Consider the following 23,013-nt stretch of genomic DNA (forward strand, 5'->3'; position numbering starts at 1 on the left):
TCTGGTTTCCAGGAATCTGGAAGAAGCAACATGGAAAGGTGGTTGATCTTCCCAGGAGTAGCCAGCCTATTAAAATATTTCCAAGGTCTTATCATGAGTTAGTTTGAGATTAAGGGTTTTTTATCCTGGAAATAAATACACTGGTTTGCACTCAGTAAATAGAAGGTCCGTGTTTAAATACTCAAACTGAGTCTATTTTGTTTTAAATATTGGTATTAACATCTGCAGGGTATGAGGGTGAGCTGGTGTACAAATGTATAAAAGTATTTGTTACGATTTAAAAATGATTTCTTTTTACTAGGTATGTTAACAAGGTAGTGGTTTATGATCTGGAGACAGGAGAGAAATGGCAGTTCTTGTGTAACTCATGGCTGTCGGTTGACATGGGAGAGTGCACCTTGGACAAAACGTTTTATATAGCAACAGAGGCAGATTTAAAAGGATTCCAGTAAGTACCTCTTAAAATAAGGAACATCTAGCATGGGATAAGGTCTAGCTGTGACCACTTACTGCTTGTAATTACAACGATCAGCCATAACATTAAAACCACCTCCTCGTTTCTACACTTACTGTCCATTTTATCAGCTAAACTTACCATATAGAAGCACTTTGTAGTTTTACAATTACTGAATGTAGTCCATCTTTTTCTGTGCATGCTTTGTTAGCCCCCTTTCATGCTTTTCTTCAGTGGTCAGGACCCCCACAGGACCACTACAGAGTAGGTATTATTTGGGTGGTGGATCATTCTCAGCACTGCAGTGACACTGACATGGTGGTGGTGTGTTAGTGCGTGTTGTGCTGGTATGAGTGAATAAGACACAGCAGCGCTGATGGAGTTTTTGAACACCTCACTGTCACTGCTGGACTGAGAATAGTCCAACAACCAAAAATGTCCAGCCAACAGCGCCCCGTGGGCAGCGTCCTGTGACCACTGATGAAGGTCTAGAAGATGACCAACTCAAACAGCAGCAATAGATGAGCGATCGTCTCTGACTTTACATCTACAAGGTGGACCAACTAAGTAGGAGTGTCTAATAGAGTGGACAGTGAGTGGACACGGTATTTAAAAACTCCAGCAGCGCTGCTGTGAATACCTGCTCTGTGGTGGTCCTGTAGGGATCCTGACCATTAATGAACAGGGTGAAAGCAGGCTAATAAGGTATGTAGAGAAACAGATGGACTACAGTCAGTAATTGTAGAACTATAAAGTGCTTCTATATGGTAAGTGGAGCTGATAAAATGGACAGTGAGTGTAGAAACCAGGAGGTGGTTTTAATGTTATGGCTGATCAGTGTATGTGAGTGTATGATGCCCAGTGATGTACAGACACCCTTCCACCCTGCACACAGTGTTTCTAGCCTTTAGAGTGATCATATCTCAACCAGAAAGTGATTAGTGAATATTAATGAATGAATACATAAAAGCAGCATGGTAATCAAGTCTTGTTCCCCCTTTCCAGCAATCTCTTTTTCACAAAGACAGCGAAGGACTTGTGTGATGGTCACATCTGGTACTCTGTGTTAAACCGACCTGCCCATAGCAGTTTCACTCGAGTGCAACGCCTCTCCTGCTGTTTCTCTCTGCTCCTCTGCACCATGCTAACCAGCCTCATGTTCTGGGGTATTCCAGCTAGCCCTGCTGAGCAGGACACGGAATTAGGTACAGCTTTTCAAAGTAACAGTAATGTACAGTATGTAATGTATGTGTTATAATTTAGCAATGTAAAGGAACCGGGGTTCTTAACCCCAGAAATATGGACTGAGTTAAGCTGGTACATTTTATCTGAATTACTGAACAACTACAATGCTTGTGATACACTTAGGAACATTATCCTAGAATTCCTCTCCCACCATTTGAATGAAAGGTAATAAACATGACATCTGAAGTAAGAAATGGGCTTATACTGCTTTTGAGGACTAGTTGGAATTAAGAGGACTTTGTAGTTGGGTCAGTGGTGGCTTAGTTGGTAGGACTTTGGGCTATTGATTTGAATGGAGTGGAATCAAATTTTGCCACTGTTTTGTCCTTGAGCAAGTGTCTATGCTCCAGTGGCGCAGTATAACGTCTGATCGTCTTGGTCAAAAATAAACCTACATCAACTTACACATTGAATTGTGTTACATGTGTTGCGTCAGCTTCTAATACATGGCAGACCAATTTTTGGTGGTTTTTGAGTTTCCTTTCAGCATAAATTGACAGTAAGGGCTTTTTCCAGACCTTGGTAAATGATCATTGTTCCACCTACCTGTAATTACAGATGTGATTGAATTTGAGGCACAGCTCATTATAAATATCTGAGGATGTCTTGCTCCAGAATTATTTAGACCGCTTTGCCCAGTGGTTTGAATATGACAGTGTTCTGGATATTATAACAAGTGTGGGCTGAACTATTAGGCTGCTGTGCACCAGTGGATTATTATTAACATAAATGTAAGAACATTACCAACACTGACATTAAACCCTAAGTTCAGATGTGTTCCCATGAACAGGCTGACCAGTGTTTGTGTGTGTCCTTATGTTGGTGCATACTATTAGGAACTCCTGTTCAAAATGTAAATTATTAATATTAATTATCAGGTGGTGCAGCGGTAAAACACTCTAGCACACCAGAGCTGCCATTCGGCTGGACTGGGTGGCTGCATAAACAACAATCGGCTGTTGTTTATAGGGCAGGGAAAGCCGGATAGGGACTCTTCATAACTGAGCAAATTGCGACCTCTGCTGGCTGGTTGATGGCATCTGGTTGATAAGTCGAGGAATAATGCTGATCAGGGTGTGGCTCTCCGTGCACAAAGCTGATCGGCATATAAACTTACCTCGTGCAGGTGAAAAAATGCAGTAGGCTACTGCACACGTGTCAGAGGGGACGTGTGACAGTCTCATTCTCCTCAGTTTGGGCGGGGGTCAGCTCCAGTAGAGAGGAACCATAGCAATTGGGTATAAAAATCAAGAGAAAAGTTGAGAAAATGCATTAAAAAATTAAAAAGAAAAAAGATCAAATAAGTTTTCATGATTAAATAACCCTAATTAGTATTTATAAATAAATGATCAGCATATCAGACCATTCATTTTAATCAGAACATTAAAATGTCACTTTTTCTGGTGAGGACATAAGTTAAAAAAATAGATTAAATAGATTCATAATTAAATGTAAAAAATATTGTGTGTTCTCTTCTTTAGGGAGTATCAAGTTCAATTGGCAGCAAATAATGGTTGGCATCCAAAGCTCCATTATAATGTTCCCAGTCAATCTCTTAATTGTAACCATCTTCAGATTCACCAGACCTCGACAAAAGAGTGAACCAAAGAAGCAGACCAAGTCTGATTCTATTAAAAAAAAAAAAAAATGTACAGACAACTTTCTAGACTTGTGTATTAAGAAGGAGGTGACTATGGAGCTAATCATTAAAGTAAGTTGATTATTATTATTATTAATCACCGGTAGCATGTGAAGAATATACACTGATTAGCCATAACATTAAAACCACCTGTTTCTACAGTACACACACTGTCACATTTTATCAGCTCCACTTACCATAAAGAAGCACTTTGTAGTTCTACAATTACTGACCGTAGTCCATCTATTTCTCTACATACCTTTTCAGCCTGCTTTCACCCTGTTCTTCAGTAGTCAGGACCCCCACAGGACCACTACAGGGCAGGTATTATTTAGGTGGTGGATCACTCTTAGCACTGCAGTGACACTGACACTGAGTGGATGAGACACAGCAGCGCTGCTGGAGTTTTTTAATACCGTGTCCACTCACTGTCCACTCTATTAGACACTCCTACCTAGTTGGTCTACCCTGTAGATGTAAAGTCAGAGACGATCGCTCATCTATTGCTGCTGTTTGAGTTGGTCATCTTAGACCTTCATCAGTGGTCACAGGACGCTGCCCACGGGCGCTGTTGACTGGATATTTTTGGTTGGTGAACTATTCTCAGTCCAGCAGTGACAGTGAGGTGATTAAAAACTCCATCAGCATTGCTGTGTCTGATCTACTCATACCAGCACAACACACACTAACACACCACCACCATGTCAGTGTCACTGCAGTGCTGAGAATGATCCACCACCTAAATAATACCAGCTCTGTAGTGGTCCTGTGGGGGTCCTGACCACTGAAGAACAGAGTGAAAGCAGGCCTAAAAGGTATGTAGAGAAACAGATGGGCAGAAGTGCTTTTACATGGTAAGTGGAGCTAATAAAATGTGACAGTGAGTGTAGAAACAAGGACATAATGTTATGCCTCATCAGTGTATATTTTTTGTCTTTTTTCTGAAAATATTGCCATCTCTAATTTTTGATTAATATTTTTCAGGACTTAAAGAGAATACTGCGCTACCTTGCTAAGATTGTGCACTGTCCCACACCAAACGCAGCACTGGATTCAGAACCAACAGACATCATCACCTTGGTGTTCCTCCTAGAGGACTTCATTCGTCAGCAGAACTTTGGTGTTGGCAGATTTTACATTGACGATATTCAGATGGATCGCTTTTCCATGTACCGGAAATTTCTCTACAAACAAGTCCTGAATCTGGAAAAACAGCTGAAGCTACTAGGCCCTTCATCATTTCCTAAGCCAGAGGGCTACATTACAACTCTGATGCAGGTTCAGGGGATGAAACACGTGCTAGAGCCATACCTCTCCGTCCCCGACCCAGTTGTAACCGACGGAGTAGATGACGACAATAAGGGTAAAAAGAAATGCTGTGCGAATGGTTTACCCTGGTGGTTTGTTTTTGTGGGCTGGATTCTTGTCCTTGCCAGTAGTGGAGTCTCGGCATATTTCACCATGATGTACGGGCTGACCTACGGTAAAGAACGCTCCATCAACTGGCTCATTTCAATCAGCGTGTCTTTCTTTGAAAGTTTGTTCGTCACCCAGCCTTTAAAAGTAAGAGATGCCGGACAAAATATTATGTTTTTTTTATTTGTTTTTTATAAATAATCATTTTTAATGGCCATTTATAAGTTAGCAGAAAGATAGTACAAGATAAGTTTTAAACAATCGATTTTCAGGGTGGGCCAGATTATCCTATATGTACAGCTCGTATTTCGCCCATAAGAATTCCAGCATCTTTACACTGATCAGCCATAACATTAAAACCACCTCATTGTTTCTACACTCACTGTCCATTTTATCAGCTCCACTTACCATAGAAGCACTTTGAAGTTCTATAGTTATTGACTGTAGTCTATCTGTTTCTCTACATACATTTTTAGCCTGCTTTCACTCTGTTCTTCAATGGTCAGGACCTCCACAGGACCACTACCACGACCAGAGTAGGTATTATTTAGGTGGTTGGATCATTCTCAGCACTGCAGTGACACTGACATGGTGGTGGTGTGTTAGTTTGTGTTGTGCTGGTATGAGTGGATCAGACACAGCAGCGCTGCTGGAGTCTGTCCACTCTATTATACACTCCTACCTAGTTGGTCCACTTTGTAGATGTAAAGTCAGAGACGATCGCTCATCTATTGCTGCTGTTTGAGTTGATCATGTTCTAGATCTTCATCAGTGGTCACAGGACTGCCCACTGCCCACGGGGCGCTGTTGGCTGAATATTTTTGGTTGGTGGACTATTCTCAGTCCAGCAGTGACAGTGTGGTGTTAAAAAACTCCATCAGCATTGCTGTGTTATATCCACTCATACCAACACAACACACACTAACACACCACCACCAGTGCTGAGAATCATCCACCACCCAAATAATACCTACTCTGTGGTGGTCCTGGGAGAGTCCTGACCATTGAAGAACAGCATGAAAGGGGGCTAACAATGCATGCAGAGAAACAGATGATTACAGTTAGTAATTGTAGAACTACAAAGTGCTTCTACATGGTAAGTGGAGCTGATAAAATAGACACTGAGTGTAGATGTTATGGCTGATCAGTGTATTTTGATATGATTTAATTTTAAATACATCTTCTTTTCATTCCCATAACCCCTTTTTTACTGTTTTGCTTTGACATTCCACTGACAGGTGCTAGGATTTGCAGTCTTCTTTGCTTTAGTTGTGAAGTCAATTAATGAGGAAGAGATTAATTATTTTCAGTTACTGAAGGACATGAAGTTGACATACACAGGTGACCTCCAAACCGAAAAACTTTACGTTTTCTTATTCCATGATCAGGGTAATACAGCACGTCAAGAATAATGCTATGATTTTGCTACAGATGATCCTGATGATGTGCGCATTTCCAGACGGGACAGCACATGCATCTACTACCAGCCTCCTCCACTTTCTGAAATTGAGAAGATGAAAATCAACCGGATAAAAAATCAGAAAGCCTTTGCATTAATCTGGGAGATTATCAGTAAGACAAATGATCATTCAGTTTTATTCTTAAAAAATATCAAGCATGTTGTTGAACTGTAAACAATCTGTTTTCTGCAGTCTATCTAGCGTTTCTGTGTGTTCTATTGGTGGCCACATATGGTCAGCGAGATCCAAATGCTTACTTCCTAACTCAACACATTGAGCAGAGCTTTAGCAGTGGCATTGCAGACAGCATGGGCCCCAAAGACGTGTTTAATTGGATTAATTCCAGCGTTCTTAGCAACATCTTTGGAGTAAATCCAGGTACCGGCCAAACTTTATTATAAAGCACTGGATTTGTACAAACACAATATCAACACTTTTAATTAAAATTAGATGTCATTAGTTTATTTCTCCCTTCTCAGGTTTCATCACAGATGGAAACTCAAAGCTAGTTGGAAGCGCCCGTATCAGGCAGGTCAGAGTACGCAAGGACTCCTGCAAAATTCCCAACCACATGAGGCCCTCCATCCCTGACTGTCATGCTCCATACTCCCGGGATGTGGAGGACAGGGGCTCATATAGTACAGGCTGGAACCAATCGATAAGTGTAAACATATCTCAGCCGTTCCTCATGCCCTGGGTATACCAAACTCAGTCCACACTCAGGGGGCACCCTATCTGGGGTAATGTGGGATTCTACAGAGGTGGAGGATATGTACTGGACCTGGGGCTCGACGAAGACAATGCAAGGAGGTGAACATTTTTTTTGCGTAGAATTACTACTTCATCTTGGCCTATTTCCAACACAATACAGCTACAACACATACAAAAGCACCAGTATACACCAATCAGCCATAACATTAAAACCACCTTCTTGTTTCTACACACACTGTCCATTTTATCAGCTTCACTTACCATATAGGAGCACTTTGTAGTTCTACAATTACTGACTGTAGTCCGTCTGTTTCTCTACATACCTTTTTAGCCTGCTTTCACCTGTTCTTCAATGGTCAGGACCCCCACAGGACCACCACAGAACAGGTATTATTTAGGTGGTGGATCATTCTCAGCACTGCAGTGACACTGACATGGTGGTGGTGTGTTAGTGTGTGCTGTGCTAGTATGAGTGGATCAGACACAGCAGCGCTGCTGGAGTTTTTAAATACCGTGTCCACTCACTGTCCACTCTATTAGACACTCCTACCTAGTTGGTCTACCTTGTAGATGTTAAGTCAGAGACGGTCGCTCATCTATTGCTGCTGTTTGAGTTGATCATCTTCTAGACCTTCATCAGTGGTCACAGGACGCTGCCCACGGGGCGCTGTTGGCTGGATATTTTAGGTTGGTGGACTATTCTCAGTCCAGCAGTGACAATGAGGTGTTTAAAAACTCCATAAGCACTGCTGTGTCTTATCCACTCATACCAGCACAACACACACTAACACACCACCACCATGTCAGTGTCACTGCAGGGCTGAGAATGATCCACCACCCAAATAATACCTGCTCTGTAGTGGTCCTGGGAGAGTCCTGACCATTAAAGAATAGCATGAAAGGGGGCTAACAAAGCATGCAGAGAAACAGATGAACTACAGTCAGTAATTGTAAAACTGCATAGTGCTTCTATATGGTAAGTGGAGCTGATAAAATGGACAGTGAGTGTAGAAACAAGGAGGTGGTTTTAATGTTATGGCTGATCAGTGTATGCAGAGTATTATATCACAAGTTAGGGTTTACCATCAAGTCATGTTTGATTGAGAACAACACAACACACCATGTGTAAGTAATTATAATGTTTCTTAATATCTTCAGCATGCTTCTGGACCTGTTTGAAAACACATGGCTGGATACGTACACACGGGCATTCTTTGTTGAATTCACAGTGTACAACGCAAATGTCAATCTCTTCTGCATTGTCACCCTGATGCTGGAGACCACTGCAGTGGGTGAGCACTGGTTTACTCTTTAATGTTTAAAAAAACTGGAGTGGATTATTAAAAGAGCATGTCAGGTTCTATATCAGGTTGTTTTCCACAGGAGCATTCCAGTATCGCAGTGAACTCCATAATTTACGGCTTTATCAAGCCACCGAAGGCGTTAATGTAGTGGCTTCCGAGGTCATTTATTTCCTCTTCATTCTCTATTACATGTTTGTGCAGGTAAGTGATCTAAATGATTTTTATTAAATAAAAATGATCACACAGTTTGCCTGATTTGGTGTCCTGACAAATGTGTATGACCAAACAGTATAACCAAAATATGCTTGTAAACTGATTTTTCTACCAATTACGAACTTTCTAATAATTAGTTTGTCATTTTATAAGTAATTACACATATTACCTTAAGATGAATGGTTAAATGCTTGGGCTGTGCAATGATCAAAGTACTGCTGAGATCCAGGATTAAAATCTCAGCTGTGCTATCGGACGGCTGGGCATCTACACAGACATTTTTGGCTATGTATTATGGGAAGGATGGCTGAAACCTTGCAGTGAATCAGTGCCAGGTCCAGGATATTCCTGTCTTGTACCCTAGCCATTGTGTGTAGCCATTGTGAGGTGCACATATCAGTGCATTTTCAGTGTCAATCCCAAGCTACATACATACCTATTGAGTTTTACTGTTGTTGCTTCACCAATTGCTAGCAGGTGTAACATATAAAATCAGTTGTTTGATATAAGGAAAATGCTTTTAAATGTGTGCCAAGAGTTTAGGAAGGGCTCTTTCATGTTTTAGTCTGACTATGCCCCTGTGTTTATAAAGACACCATTTGAAAAGTCTGGTGTAGAGGAACTCTAGTGGTCTTCACAAAGTAACAATAAATGTTTATTGCAAACCATCCTTTGATTGCCTTCTCACCCAACATCTACATCTGACCTCACAAATAAATGGGCACAATTCTTACAGAAACATTCCCTTAATGTTGTGGAAGACTCAGAAAAGAGTGAAGACTTTTGTTGAGGCAACGGCGGTGCAATTCCATATTAATTTCCATAGATTTGGAATCGGATGTCCAACAAGCTTATGGTTGGGTGTCCACTTACTTTTGTCCACAAGCTGTAATGTTAATTTCTGAGTAAGGCATTTGTGGTTATATTGATGTGCATCCTTAACTGTTGGACTGTTTTTGTGTTGAGACCACTCACACTGGTGCATCGCATTAATTAAAACTATGTGTCTTTAGTACTGTAGGACACCATAGAATCAACTGGGCCTGTACAACTTGTGTATCACGCTGTACATAAAAGTAGAACAAATGTTAAGTGATTTCTCAGTGTTACTGATTTATTGATTAAAACACCTTAATTAGGTTGATTTGAACCTTCATGAAATCCCTGTAACAGGCCAAGCGGATAAAGCAGCAGAAATGCAGCTACTTTAAGAGCAAATTGAACCTTTTAGAAATGGCCATCATTTTCTTAAGCTGGAGTGCCGCAGGGGCGATCATCAACAGGACAGTTCAGGGAGACCAGGACCTAAAGTACTTCCAGGAGCACAAAGACCAGTAAGTACAGTACAAGTTTGTATGACGATTTCACATGCACACCACATCATTTAACAAATGCATCGTGACTTCTGCTCTAGTTTTCCAAGCTTCTATGATACGGCCACAGCAGATGACGTCCTGGGCTATATTCTAGCTTTCCTGATTTTGCTGGCCACCGTGAAAATGTGGCACCTGATGCGACTCAACTCGAAACTGAACCTGATAACTTGCACTCTGCAGCGGGCTTGGAACGACATCTCTAGCTTTATTGTGGTCATAACCATCATGTTCCTAGCATACTCTGTTGTGGTGAGGATTATAAAATAAACTTTTTAAAGAATATTAGTTCTTACTTAAGTGATAAGGATGAGGCATAGTATTGGTATAAAAATACCAATATATATTTTACATGTAAATTATAATATATGGCATGTTTTAACCTGTATGCATGTAGTTCATAAAATAAGCACGTTTTGTTTAATATGAACCCCTTAAATTATAAAGCAAAGTCCTAATTAAATATTCACTGTGTTCAGGCACTCTGGTACTGATTTGATCACATTAATAAAAACCTCTGGTGTTTTGGTATAATCCCTAATGCCCCCGATGCCATTTTTGCATCTTAACTCACTGTGTCACAATGTTAAACCTGTTAAACCCCTTCATTGTTTCCTACAGAGCAATCTGCTGTTCGGTTGGAAGTTGTACACATACAAGACTCTTCAGGATGCAGCTTTGGCAGTCGTTGGCTTGCAGCTTGGCACCTTTAATTATGATGAGGTGGAAAAGGCTTTCGTTAACGCTAAGTTAAACAACAAACTTAAGGGCAAACTATTTACTGTTGTATATATCTGCAGGTTCTGGATTTAAACCCAGTGCTTGGTGCCTTTATTGTTGGTTCCTGCATCATCTTTATGACATTTGTGGTCCTGAATCTCTTCATATCGGTCATCCTCGAAGCCTTTAGTGAAGAACAAAAGCAACACCAGGTAACATTTAATATACTGCTTCAATAACTTTTTGTACTAGATTTGCACTAGGGTGGCACAACAGTCTAATACTGTGGCCCACCACTGCAGAGAGTCTTTGGACACAATTGACCATGTCCAAGTAAAGAAAGGCAGGATAAACTACCCCTTTGCCCTTGCAAAACTGAATCCCACTGTCTTGTCACTGAGTTAAAGTTTCTTGAGAAGCCTTCGTTGAACAATGTAAAAGAGCAGCCAGCAACTTTACATGTGTCAGAGAAGTGTGCTGGTACATGGGCACTCCTTAATATCTACACAGATCAGCCATAACATTAAAACCACCTCATGGTTTCTACACTCTGTCCATTTCATCAGCTCCACTTACCATATAGAAGCACTTTGTAGTTCTACAATTACTGACTGTAGTCCGTCTGTTTCCCTACATACCTTTTTAGCCTGCTTTCACCCTGTTCTTAAATGATCAGGACCACTACAGAGCAGGTATTATTTAAGTGGTGGATCATTCTCAGCACTGCAGCGACACTGACATGATGGTGGTGTGTTAGTGTGTGTTGTGCTGGTATGAGTGGATCAGACACAGCAGCACTGCTGGAGTTTTTAAATACCGTGTCCACTCACTGTCCACTCTATTAGACACTCCTACTTAGTTGGTCCAACTTGTAGATGTAAAGTCAGGGACGATCGCTCATCTATTGATGCTGTTTGAGTTGGTCATCTTCTAGAGCTTCATCAGTGGTCACAGGACGCTGCCCACGGGGTGCTGTTGGCTGGATAGTTTTGGTTGGTGGACTATTCTCAGTCCAGCAGTGACAGTGAGGTGTTTAAAAACTCCATCAGCATTGCTGTGTCTTATCCACTCATACCAGCACAACACACACTAACACACCAACACCATGTCAGTGTCACTGCAGTGCTGAGAATGATCCACCACCTAAAAAATACCTGCTCTGTAGTGGTCCTGTGGGGGTTCTGACCATTGAGGAACCGGGTGAAAGCAGGCTAAAAAAAAGTATGTATAGAGGTATATATATGGTAAGTAGAGCTGATAAAATGGACAGTGAGTGTAGAAACCATGAGTTATGCCTAATCGGTGTATGGTGACTACTACATTTGTTGCTATTCTAATAATAATAATAATAATACAAATCTCTGAATTTCAGCCATCTGAAGAGGAGGAAATTGTGGACCTAATGATAGTGAAGATCTGCAAGATGTTTGGGATCAAAATAAAGAAGAAACAGTAAAGAGAACTATTAAGCCTGCAACCTCTTGCACTTTGTTTAATGTTTCTACTGTGTTAAGTGTAGAATAGATCAGTGCTGTGAAATGTAAATAAGCTGTTTAGCGGGAAAGCTTTACTTTTCTACAAAAATGACACATGGAAAAGTAAGCTATTTGATTAAAATGTGACCGGCTCATTACTTTGTGATTCTTTGTGAGACATAAATGAAACGAATAATGGAATCTTAGATGTACTATACGCATGTTTGTTAAGTTTACTCCTAACATTCTACACATATGAACGAATGTACAAAATAGAAATATGTAAATCTTGAATTCTGTGAATAAAATATGACTACAAAGACCGTGTGCTGAATTGTAATCTTGATCAGATATATTCTGTAGACACAAACAAGCAGTACAAATATCAGGTCAGAACACAAAGACGAGCATTCTTAAACTGAACCCACTTCCCACTTCAAATGAAACACAAAACAAGTCTTTGATATCAAAAAAATCTGCAGGTTTAGTCAGAAATTGGCTGTTTGTTACTTGAGACAAAAGTCAAACAGACAAAATAAGCCAATATTCTAAGAGTCTTTGTCAGGGCTTAAAGTTTATTTCTTTTCTTTTTTCTCGTCTTTTTTCGCTGCAGCGCTTTCCTTCTCCTTATCTTTATCCTTGTCTTCTTTCTTCTCCTTCTTGCTGTCGTCCTTCTCTTGGCCCTCTTTCTTTTCGGCATCACGGTTGGCGATTTTGTTGTTGATGAGGTTGTGAAGGGCCACCACGGAGCGGATGAGCGAGGCCAGGTACACCACCAGCATCTGGTCGTTGGTCTTCAGGTAGAAGGCTTTAATGAACTCCTGCAGGTTCACATCTGGTAATAAGTTGAACACGTCCTGCAACTGGTAGATGATCTGGTGGTTGATGGGTAGCTTGCCTGTGGCAACCTTCTCCAGGTAGCTCTTAATGTCTAACAGCTTGGAGTTGAGGCCTTTCAGACCATGCACCTGGTTGGTGATGCGCTGAGACAGGGTGCCCACAGTTGTGTCCTTGATGTCTCTGTAGAATTTCAAAACATCAATAATCCAATCTCATTGATAATTTTGATGCTTCTAACTAGTGTTGATTTGCTAGTATGACTATATATTAGACAGCAGTCTATTGTACTAGCACACCACTACTAGATCCAGGTGTAAATCTCAGCTTTCCTATCAGTGGGCTAGGTGTCTACACAATCATGAATGGTCATGTCTGAAAAGGGGGGTTGGCCAAAGCCCTGCAAAGGTTTACACCCTATCCAGGCTATTTCTGCTTTGTGCCCAGTGTTTCTGGTACAACCAGACACTGATCAGTGTAAAGTGGTTGATAAAAATAAAACTTCACTTCTATTAAGGTTTTGTAAGTATATATTAGCTGCCTGTGAGCAACCCTTGCTGTTTCCGTCTTGTTGATACTTCAACTTAGTCGTCTGGCCATAAGGACTCAGCCCAGATCAAAATCACTATAATCTGCTGCATTCAACACATGTACAAGCATGTGCACATGTGAGCAGCATTAATATATCCCTGACCAGTACTGGAGGGTACTCATTACTGATGCAATTATGACCTCTGCTGGCTGACAGATAGTGGAAAATGTGGTCAGGGTGTGTCTCTCCATACACACAGCTGATCCACAAATGAACTCGCCTAGTGCCGGTGAAAAGATGCAGTCGGCTACTGCACACGTCAGAGGGGGCATGGGTTAGTCACGGCTCTCCTCAGTCAGGGTGAGAGGAAGCCTAATGCAATCAGGTAATTGGATACGACTATACTGGGAGGAAAATATGATGCACAACTGTTCCAGAACTGGGGGGTGCTCATAATGTTCGGGCTTATCAGTGCATGAAGCATAACTTACCGAAGCAAATGTTCAACACCAACTTCCTCTGCCTCCTCAGCCCCAATCTCACTGGTAACATGCTCAAATGTTTTAGATGTTGGGGTTCCATCCTGCAGAAGATTCCAGAGAGTTTATTTAGAACAGTGTCACCTGTATTCTAGCAGCTTTTAATAAATAACAAATGTTTTTTGTGGTTCTTTAAACACATTGATTACATCTGACTACACAGACAAATTTTCTTCCAGCATGAGGTAACAGTCTGGGAGTTTTCTAGATCTTGACCACTGATCCTGTCACTATACTTTTTAATACAGATTTTACAAAAGAGCCAAACATCTTATTGGTTCAGATTTTTTGAATGTATATACATGCACAAATACAGTATTATTAAAAAGAATAAAGAATAAAGGTATATACTCAATGAGCACTTACATCATGCACCTCCTCTACAGAGATGTAGGCCTCAGTTGGCAAGCCCAGATCTTTAGGTTTCACATCAATAATGACTAAAACCTAAACAAACATATACAGGTGTTAATTATAGACATGCATTTTACAGTATACATTTTTTTAATCCATGCTATTCAGTGTAAGTCAAAAACAGGGATGGTACAAACCGAGTTTGCACAGTACTGCTTCATAAGCTCATTGATGGCAATATCATTCTTGTGCAGTTTGGGGCCTGTGTGGTACCAGCCCACTATTCTTTCTCTGGCTAAAAAGAGAAAACAAGAAATGTTACATTTACTTTAATGAGCAAATCATAGTTTATTCTTTTTTTTACACACAAGCTCTAAAGGCCTTCAGATGGTCAGACAGATGGGCATTTTGTTTGTTTGTTTGATTAGGATTTTTAACGTCATGTTTTACACCCTTCAGTTACATCTACGACAGAAACGGTAGTTACTCGTAACACAAGATTCATCAGTTCACAAGGTTATATCGAACACAGTCATGGACAATTTTGATTCTCCAGTTCACCTCACTTGCATGTCTTTGGACTGTGGGAGGAAACCCACACAGACACAGGGAGAACATGCAAACTCCACACAGAAAGGACCTGGACCGCCCAATGATGGGCATTTTAAATGTAAATAGATGTGGATGACAGCTTTTGTTGCCGTGATAAGATGAGCCCAATTTTGACAGACTTCCATATTAATGTATGCAGAACGCGGTTTGGCTTGAGAAGACAACAATCAGATTGTTGGTAATTTATTCTTTCATTTTACATTACTTTTAACAGTATTGTGGGGGTACATGCTTTGGTCCAAAAAGTCAGTAGTTCTACACAAACATTAAAGATATTTATTTTTGGTTACTTTCTAGAGCACTTAAGATCATGTATAAACCCAGATTTTGCAATACTTCAAAGCCTAGGATGCTAGGATGAAACTGTATAAATCTCACCATTGACTTTCTTGAACATTCCATACATATTCTCCAAGTAGTCATGATCCAGGAACCACACAGAATCATCCTTATCATCTTCATCAAATGGAACTGTCAAAGAAGTAAACATAATGGTTATGTATGTGTTTTTTAGAATGAAAAAATAACACAAAACACAAACAGAAATTACCTGCAAAGCTGTTAGACACATCAAGAACTTTCTTTTGCCAGGAGCCAAGCAGCACACCTACAACTCGCTTCTGGCTTCCAACTTTTCCGATTCTACAACACAAAAGGTCAGGACAAAACATAAACTAAACAGTTACATGGGGTTTCATCATACTGTGGCCATGTAACGTATTTGAACAAAAGCTGCTACATGACCAGGTTAGAAATGAACTAAGGAAAGTGATTTATATAATAAAGGCAGTAAAGAGACAAAGTGTTTGACAACATAATGCTAAAGTCTCAAACTGAAAGACTGAAGGTTTTTGGATGTTTTTATACACTGATAAGCTAAAGCATTAGGACCACCCCCATAATACGCTGTCAAAACACCTTGGACTCCACAAGACATCTGATCGAGTCTTGTGGAATCTGGCACCAGAACATTACCAGCAGGTCCTTCAATATTTGTACATTGCAGGGTGTATCGCACAGTGCATCGTAGTGCCATCTCTTCTGAGGGTAAATGCACACATGCACTGGTCTTGTCCTATAGTAAGTGCTTTCAATAAAGGACAGAAGTTAGCACTGGCACCTTTAAAGGCCTGCAACGACACAGCCTCATAGACAGAAGATTTGATGCAACATTCAGCTCATCACCAGTATTAAAATTACATCCATTCTGAGCCACTGTAGCTCTTCTGCAGACTTCATGTTCTCTGGCATTAATGACTCTTTGCTGCAATTTTTAACTTGTCCTATTGACCACTGTTGGTGGGTACTCACCACGACTGCCAGTGAGCACCTGTTATTGTTTCGAAGATACTTTAACCCAGTAGTCTGACCATAACTTTCGGGGCCTTATCAAAGTTATTCAGATTTTTATGCTGCCCATATCTGCTGCATTCAACACGTAAAGTACAAGTAACTACCACCAGCCCAAGACTAATATATGCGACATGAACAATAGTTACAAAACAGCTGAACTGTCATGTACATTTTGTGGAAGGGTGTTCTAGTGTTCTGGCTCATCAGCCTACAACGACGCAAAACAACATGGTTTTAAGTCCTAAATGGATTTCAAAATACTTTCTAACTACATCAGTGATCATGTTAGTGATCATGTTTAGAAACTTGTGGTGATCAGGGATGTTGGGTTGCTGTCGTTCTGCCTCTCTTGTCCAATCACTCCGGTTTGGGTAGGAGAGGTGGGCGCTGATGTCCTGTGAAAGCCTTCATGACCTTGTTACCTGCTCGCTCTCCCTTTTAGTTATGCTGTAATATTTAGGGCTGCCGGAGTCTAAAACTCCCTGTAAAACTGTTTTACTCAACTAGCATTGTACATTATTAACTACATTCTCTGTTGTTTTACGCCGAGGGCATTCTGATGGAAACCTGTTTACCCGTCGAGGTTAAGGATTAAAGTCGAGACTGCCGTGACAACTATGCTGCTCCTGCCGGATGTGACGGGTCTGGAGTAATTGCACCAAGAATGACAAGAACTCACTACAGACTTTATTGAAGACTAGAGCGAATAACAACTCTATTATTATTTATTTATCTATTTATTACCAGTTATAACTTTTAGATCATTTAATGCTGTGTTTGTATGCTTTGTGTAAATCGTGTATTTATTTAAAGTATCCTCCAGACCACCCAAGAAGGATGGGCCCTGCTGAGTCTGGTTCCTCTCAAGGTTTCTTCCTGTAATTTTCAGGGAGTTTTTCCTTGCCACAGTCGCCCTCGGCTTGCTCAACAGGGGTTTTTGTATCTGTTGGTCCTGGATTTTGTTAAGTTGCTTTGAGACAATGTCTATTGTAAAAAGCGCTATATAAATAAAGTTGACTTGACTTGTTAAAATGAGCAAAACTCTTTATGTATTTAAGTAAGAATACCTAAGAAAAACCAGACATACAATGGACATGTCCTGCTTGGATGATCACCTAATCATGTTCAACAAAGGCAGACCTTAAAAATAATCAGCAAATGTAAATGGGTAATAAATGAATGTGCTGCCTCCTTAAGGAGTCATAATGACGAATCACTTGTGAGTGAATGACTGACTTTAATGATCACATTTAGCAGTTATTTATTTATTTATTTATTTTAATCTTAACGTCATGTTTTACACACTTTTGTTCCCAAGTTCATTGTCAAACACAGTCATGGACAATTTTGTATCTCCAATTCACCTCACTTGCATGTTTTTGGACTGTGGGAGGAAACCCACACAGACACAAGGAGAACATGCAAACTCCACACAGAAAGGACCCGAAAAAGACAGAAAGAAACCACCTGGGGATCGAACCCAGGACCTTCTTGCTGTGAGGCGACAGTATTACCCACTGTGCTACCCATTGAGCCACCGTGTCGCGCAATTTAGCAGTTAAACGCGCCTAATGACAATTTCAAATAAAAGTGTGTAAATAATAAAATAAAACTGCGTGAATGATATAAAACTGTGTTATGAGAAGTAAATGTAAGGCGTTATGTGCACATGTCGTGTTTAAAAGGAGCTAAAGAGCCGTTAACTGCACAGCCATAGTTAGCTTAGCATTTTAGCACATTAGCATAGCTAAAGGCGACAGTGAGTTAACAAAAAAATGACTGAACCACTAGATAAAAGTATATTTACCTGTTAAAGTGATCCACAACACTGAGCAGCACCAGGGGGTGAACAACGACCCTTTCTACAGCCAGATCCGGCATTTTGTTTAATTTCAGCCCAAATATTATAAATATAAATAATAATAACAGAAGAGCTTTTCTCCCTGGTGAAGGCTGCTGCAGGTTCCGCTGCTTCTCTTCTCTGTCAGCTTGTGGTGGATGGGACAGAAAGGCTCACTATGTCGCCACCTATAGTTCTGCCTATAAAAATGCTCAAATACACAACGTAATAATAACGCATTAACGCGACCTCAATTTAACGCGATTAAAAAAATTAGTGCCATTAACGCAAATTCTAGTTCATGTTGACACTTGACTGGTAGAACAAACGTTTTAATGTCGGACTTGCCACCGTTTTTCATTTGCAGTTTGTTAACATAATGTAACCGATCGTGGTAGTGATGCACTTGCATAATAAAGAAATAAATACACGCTATATTCACAAGTTGTCGGGAGCAGAACACTTTATTACACTTAATTAACTTCTTCTTCTGTACCGAATACCGGAAAGCTGAGTCGAGCACGTTAGTTCATGAACTATGGAAGCCCCAAAGGGTCAAAACACACTCCCTTCGTGTAGAAACGTCCATCAAACCATCGTCACGATACAACCACAGACAAGTCTGATACAATAACTACGCCTTATCCCATCTAAAGCACCGCTGATCTACAATGTTTGCTGATGGAGAAATTCTAACCTACAATCTGACATTTACTGCCTAGTATGTGAGTGAATAAAACTCCCTTACAGTTTTCTCTTGTCCCAGCAGTTTTTAACATAAGTACATTTAGCATAAAATGTGTTCACCATTTTAATTGTAACATTTCACTTAAAAATCCTTGTTTTCTATAACATTTACACAGATTTTTTTTAAATGCGATTAATCGCGATTAACTATATGAAATTCTGAGATTAATCGCGATTAAAAATTTTAATCGTTTGACAGCCCTAAACGTAATAGTTTTTAAACTGTTCACTCATTCATTTTTATTCGTATAGTAAAACAGTCATTCGGGTCTGCTCTGTAATATTTAATTCTAATTTTAAATAATTAAATAAACACAATCACTAAAATAAACAGTTTGGCAAATTCAGTCTTTAATGTCCATTCATTCATTCATTCGTTTAAGTATTTTCAATCGTTAAGTAAAAGGGCAAATATTGAAGTCTAGGTCTGGAATATTCATTCATGTTTTACTTATTTTTACTAGTAAAATATTTAAAATAAAGTGCAAGAGATCATTTAGACTTTTAGGTTTGGTGTAAGCTATTCATTTATTTATTTTCACTGATACACTAAAGGACAGCCCGGGCAATTAAGAATGGGTTTTCAATATTCATTCATTCATTCATTCTCCTATGTATTTATTTGTCTTTTTATAAACCTATTTTAGGTAGCAGTCATACCAGATTTGCATGTCGGGTTCATGACATGTTTTTGAGATTAAATATTTTCTTATGAATTTGTGTGGGTGTTTTGTGATCTTTTAGATCATACATATATTAATACCAATAAATACATACATTATTAACGTAAGAAATGAATTGGTGTAAATTACAAACATTAATGGGTGGGTAGCACTGTTGCCTCACAGCAAGAAGGTCTTGGGTTCGATCAGATGCGGCGGTTCGGGTCCTTTCTGTGCAGAGTTTGCATGTTCTCCCCATGTCTGCTTGGGTTTTGAGCTTCCACAGTCTAAATATGCAAGTGTTTCTGTCATGAATGTAACCAAACTGTGTAAAACATGATGCTGAAATCCTAATAAATAAATAAATGATATTTGATGCTGTATTTTGACTGTTTTTATTTTGTCAGAAGAACATATTATTATATTTGCTAAAATTGATCTTAGATTTAAGTAATATTTAGTTTACTATCCACTCTTTTTTGTCTTTTAAGTGTATACTTCCCCACAGCTGCAGAAATCAGTGCAGGTTTAATGTGAATGAAGCGAATGGAGTCTTGGGGGCGGCGACGCAAAGTGCGTAATGCACGCCCCTTTCGTACATTACGCAACTTACGTACATTACGCAACTTACGTATAATACGCAATTTTTCGCAATTCAAGGAGCATAGGTCATATGCACAAATTCATTAAAAAGCAGCACGGACAATTAATATTAATAACTGGGATTAATATATTTAGTAATTAATCATATTTTTACTATTAAAATCAAACCAATCACCACAGGGGAGTCTGACCAATTTAGTCTGGGTCTGGAATATTTATTCATAAACACATTCGCAGTTTAGGCTAATCTTGAATATTAATTTATTTGTGTGTTGTACTTTTTCACCTTGCTTGGCATTCGGGATATTAGGCTTGTTGGGAGGTTTTTTTCTGATTTCTTAGAGGTTTTTTACTTTACACACTTCAGCACTCAGTGGTTTCCCAATACAGTACTTCATGTTTAAGTTATTGTTTGTTTGAGTTAATAATAAAAGCAGTAACACGCTGCATGGATGGAAAATGCATTTTATTGAGTTTGGATACACTTTATAGTCATAAAGAACTAATCATTAAATGATATTTGAAGCTTATCAGATGACCCATGTTGGCAATAAAATAATTACACTTACTGGCAAAGCTGTAAACATTCAACTCTGTTCTTTTCATGTATTAATTAATGAATAATATATTTATTTTCACTAACCACATGATCACGGCCACAGCAGGTCTGATACCACCCAGAAGTACTTATAGGAAGGCAGAAAAATACTCAGGACATTGGCTCCAATTCAGTGCAGAGCACCGCACACCCTCATATTCACTCACTTGCACTCAGAAGTCAGAGTACCTAATGATAACCCGATGTAGACATGGGAAAAACATGTAAAACTTTTCATAGGCAGTGACAGGATGTGATAATCGAAAATAAGTAAGAATGCTGTGTGTCTTCACCAGCTCTGCCAGCTTTTTATTTACTTATTAATTTATTTATCACTTCTGTCATGCACACACCATAAAAGCAAAAGGAATATATGTATATTAGTTTAATACTCATTAGTTTAAATAAAACACATCTAACTATTTAACAAATGTCCAGGTGCACTATTATTCACACCCCAGCCTCACTTGGTGAAACATCCTTTTGCTATAAATTCTAATTAGCGGATTTAGTAAGTGCTAACAAGCTTCTGACACCTCCTATGTTGAATCTTCACCCATGCAAAAAGATTCCAGGTCATTGAGGTTTTATACCTTTTGTGCTACTGCTTTCTTTAAATTCCACCAAAGAGTTTTTATGGGATTTAAATGTAAAACTGAAAAGGCATTTATTAATTAAATAATTATTACTTAATTAAATTAATTATTATTATTATTATCAATATTATTATTATTATTATTATTAATAATAATAATAATAATAATAAATAATACATTTTCTTTGTTTATTTGCTGTAATATCCAAATGCATAAAGACTTAATTTAAAGCAAAATCTAGCTCTGCAGAAAAGTTGAGAGTTATAAATTCTTATTTACTTTGGAAGGTTGAATATTTCTGATTGGAACTTCAGGACAACACTGCCATGACATACATATTGCTTACAAGTGTATGTAAACTTTTCGGATAAGTGTACATTTACATTTACAGCATTTAGAAGACGCTTTTATCCAAAGCGACTTACATGATGAGCTGAACACAATGAGCAACTGAGGGTTAAGGGCCTTGCTCAGGGACCCAACAGTGGCAACTTGGTGGTGGCGGGGCTTGAACCGGCAACCTTCTGTTTACTAGTCCAGTACCTTAACCACTGAGCTTAACCTTCTGTTAACCTTCTGTTTACTAGTCCAGAACCTTAACCACTGAGCTTGACCTTCTGTTTACCAGTCCAGTACCTTAACCACTGAGCTTAACCTTCTGTTAACCTTCTGTTTACTAGTCCAGAACCTTAACCACTGAGCTTAACCTTCTGTTTACCAGTCGAGTACCTTAACCACTGAGCTTAACCTTATGTTTACTAGTCCAGTACATTAACCACTGAGCTTAACCTTTTGTTAACCTTCTGTTTACTAGTCCAGTACCTTAACCACTGAGCTTAACCTTCTGTTTACTAGTCCAGTACCTTAACCACTGAGCTTAACCTTCTGTTTACTAGTCCAGTACATTAACCACTGAGCTTAACCTTTTGTTAACCTTCTGTTTACTAGTCCAGTACCTTAACCACTGAGCTTAACTTTCTGTTTACCAGTCCAGTACCTTAACCACTGAGCTTAACCTTATGTTTACTAGTCCAGTACATTAACCACTGAGCTTAACCTTTTGTTAACCTTATGTTTACTAGTCCAGTACCTTAACCTTCTGTTTACTAGTCCAGTACCTTAACCACTGAGCTTAACCTTCTGTTTACTAGTCCAGTACATTAACCACTGAGCTTAACCTTTTGTTAACCTTCTGTTTACTAGTCCAGTACCTTAACCACTGAGCTTAACCTTCTGTTTACCAGTCCAGTACCTTAACCACTGAGCTTAACCTTCTGTTTACTAGTCCAGTACCTTAACCACTGAGCTTAACCTTCTGTTTACTAGTCCAGTACATTAACCACTGAGCTTAACCTTCCGTTTACCAGTCCAGTACCTTAACCACTGAGCTTAACCTTCTGTTTACTAGTCCAGTACATTAACCACTGAGCTTAACCTTCTGTTACCCTTCTGTTTACTAGTCCAGTACATTAACCACTGAGCTTAACCTTCTGTTTACTAGTCCAGTACTTTAACCACTGAGCTTAACCTTCTGTTTACTAGTCCAGTACCTTAACCACTGAGCTTAACCTTCTGTTTACCAGTCCAGTACCTTAACCACTGAGCTTAACCTTCTGTTTACTAGTCCAGTACCTTAACCACTGAGCTTAACCTTCTGTTTACCAGTCCAGTACCTTAACCACTGAGCTTAACCTTCTGTTTACTAGTCCAGTACCTTAACCACTGAGCTT

General features: G+C 39.5%; 2 protein-coding genes across 2 annotated transcripts in view; one reads left to right on the plus strand and one right to left on the minus strand.

Moving 5' to 3' along the window:
• Positions 1 to 11,991, plus strand: part of pkd1l2b (polycystic kidney disease 1 like 2b) — a 51,838-nt gene extending 39,847 nt beyond the window's left edge. The window contains exons 15-29 of the mRNA XM_063013398.1: positions 302 to 448; positions 1,460 to 1,659; positions 3,181 to 3,410; positions 4,323 to 4,901; positions 5,993 to 6,095; positions 6,186 to 6,326; positions 6,407 to 6,592; positions 6,694 to 7,024; positions 8,084 to 8,217; positions 8,309 to 8,430; positions 9,616 to 9,776; positions 9,857 to 10,067; positions 10,437 to 10,538; positions 10,616 to 10,747; positions 11,908 to 11,991. Of these exons, the coding sequence (XP_062869468.1) occupies positions 302 to 448; positions 1,460 to 1,659; positions 3,181 to 3,410; positions 4,323 to 4,901; positions 5,993 to 6,095; positions 6,186 to 6,326; positions 6,407 to 6,592; positions 6,694 to 7,024; positions 8,084 to 8,217; positions 8,309 to 8,430; positions 9,616 to 9,776; positions 9,857 to 10,067; positions 10,437 to 10,538; positions 10,616 to 10,747; positions 11,908 to 11,991 (2,863 nt within the window). The remainder of the gene's footprint in view (positions 1 to 301; positions 449 to 1,459; positions 1,660 to 3,180; positions 3,411 to 4,322; positions 4,902 to 5,992; positions 6,096 to 6,185; positions 6,327 to 6,406; positions 6,593 to 6,693; positions 7,025 to 8,083; positions 8,218 to 8,308; positions 8,431 to 9,615; positions 9,777 to 9,856; positions 10,068 to 10,436; positions 10,539 to 10,615; positions 10,748 to 11,907) is intronic.
• A 349-nt stretch (positions 11,992 to 12,340) lies between these two features.
• Positions 12,341 to 18,221, minus strand: psmd7 (proteasome 26S subunit, non-ATPase 7). Its single transcript, XM_063012636.1, has 7 exons — positions 18,045 to 18,221; positions 15,435 to 15,526; positions 15,263 to 15,355; positions 14,470 to 14,567; positions 14,285 to 14,365; positions 13,871 to 13,962; positions 12,341 to 13,030 (listed from the first exon to the last, which is right to left on the minus strand). The coding sequence occupies exons 1-7, from the start codon at positions 18,116 to 18,118 to the stop codon at positions 12,586 to 12,588; spliced, it is 975 nt and encodes a 324-aa protein (XP_062868706.1). The 5' UTR covers positions 18,119 to 18,221; the 3' UTR covers positions 12,341 to 12,585.
• Between the last annotated feature and the right edge of the window lie 4,792 nt (positions 18,222 to 23,013).

This window comes from Trichomycterus rosablanca, chromosome 17, assembly GCF_030014385.1.
Source record: "Trichomycterus rosablanca isolate fTriRos1 chromosome 17, fTriRos1.hap1, whole genome shotgun sequence".
Classification (NCBI taxonomy): Eukaryota; Metazoa; Chordata; class Actinopteri; order Siluriformes; family Trichomycteridae; genus Trichomycterus; species Trichomycterus rosablanca.

Bases quoted from the DNA above. Each gene is read 5' to 3' on its own strand.
- psmd7 (XM_063012636.1), bottom strand. From the start codon at position 18,118: ATGCCGGATCTGGCTGTAGAAAGGGTCGTTGTTCACCCCCTGGTGCTG. The intron at 14,568-15,262 runs GTGAGATTTATA...TTCTCTTTTTAG, and splicing joins AATGTTCAAGAAAGTCAATG to CCAGAGAAAGAATAGTGGGC. The intron at 13,031-13,870 runs GTAAGTTATGCT...GAAATTCTACAG, and splicing joins GGTGTTGAACATTTGCTTCG to AGACATCAAGGACACAACTG.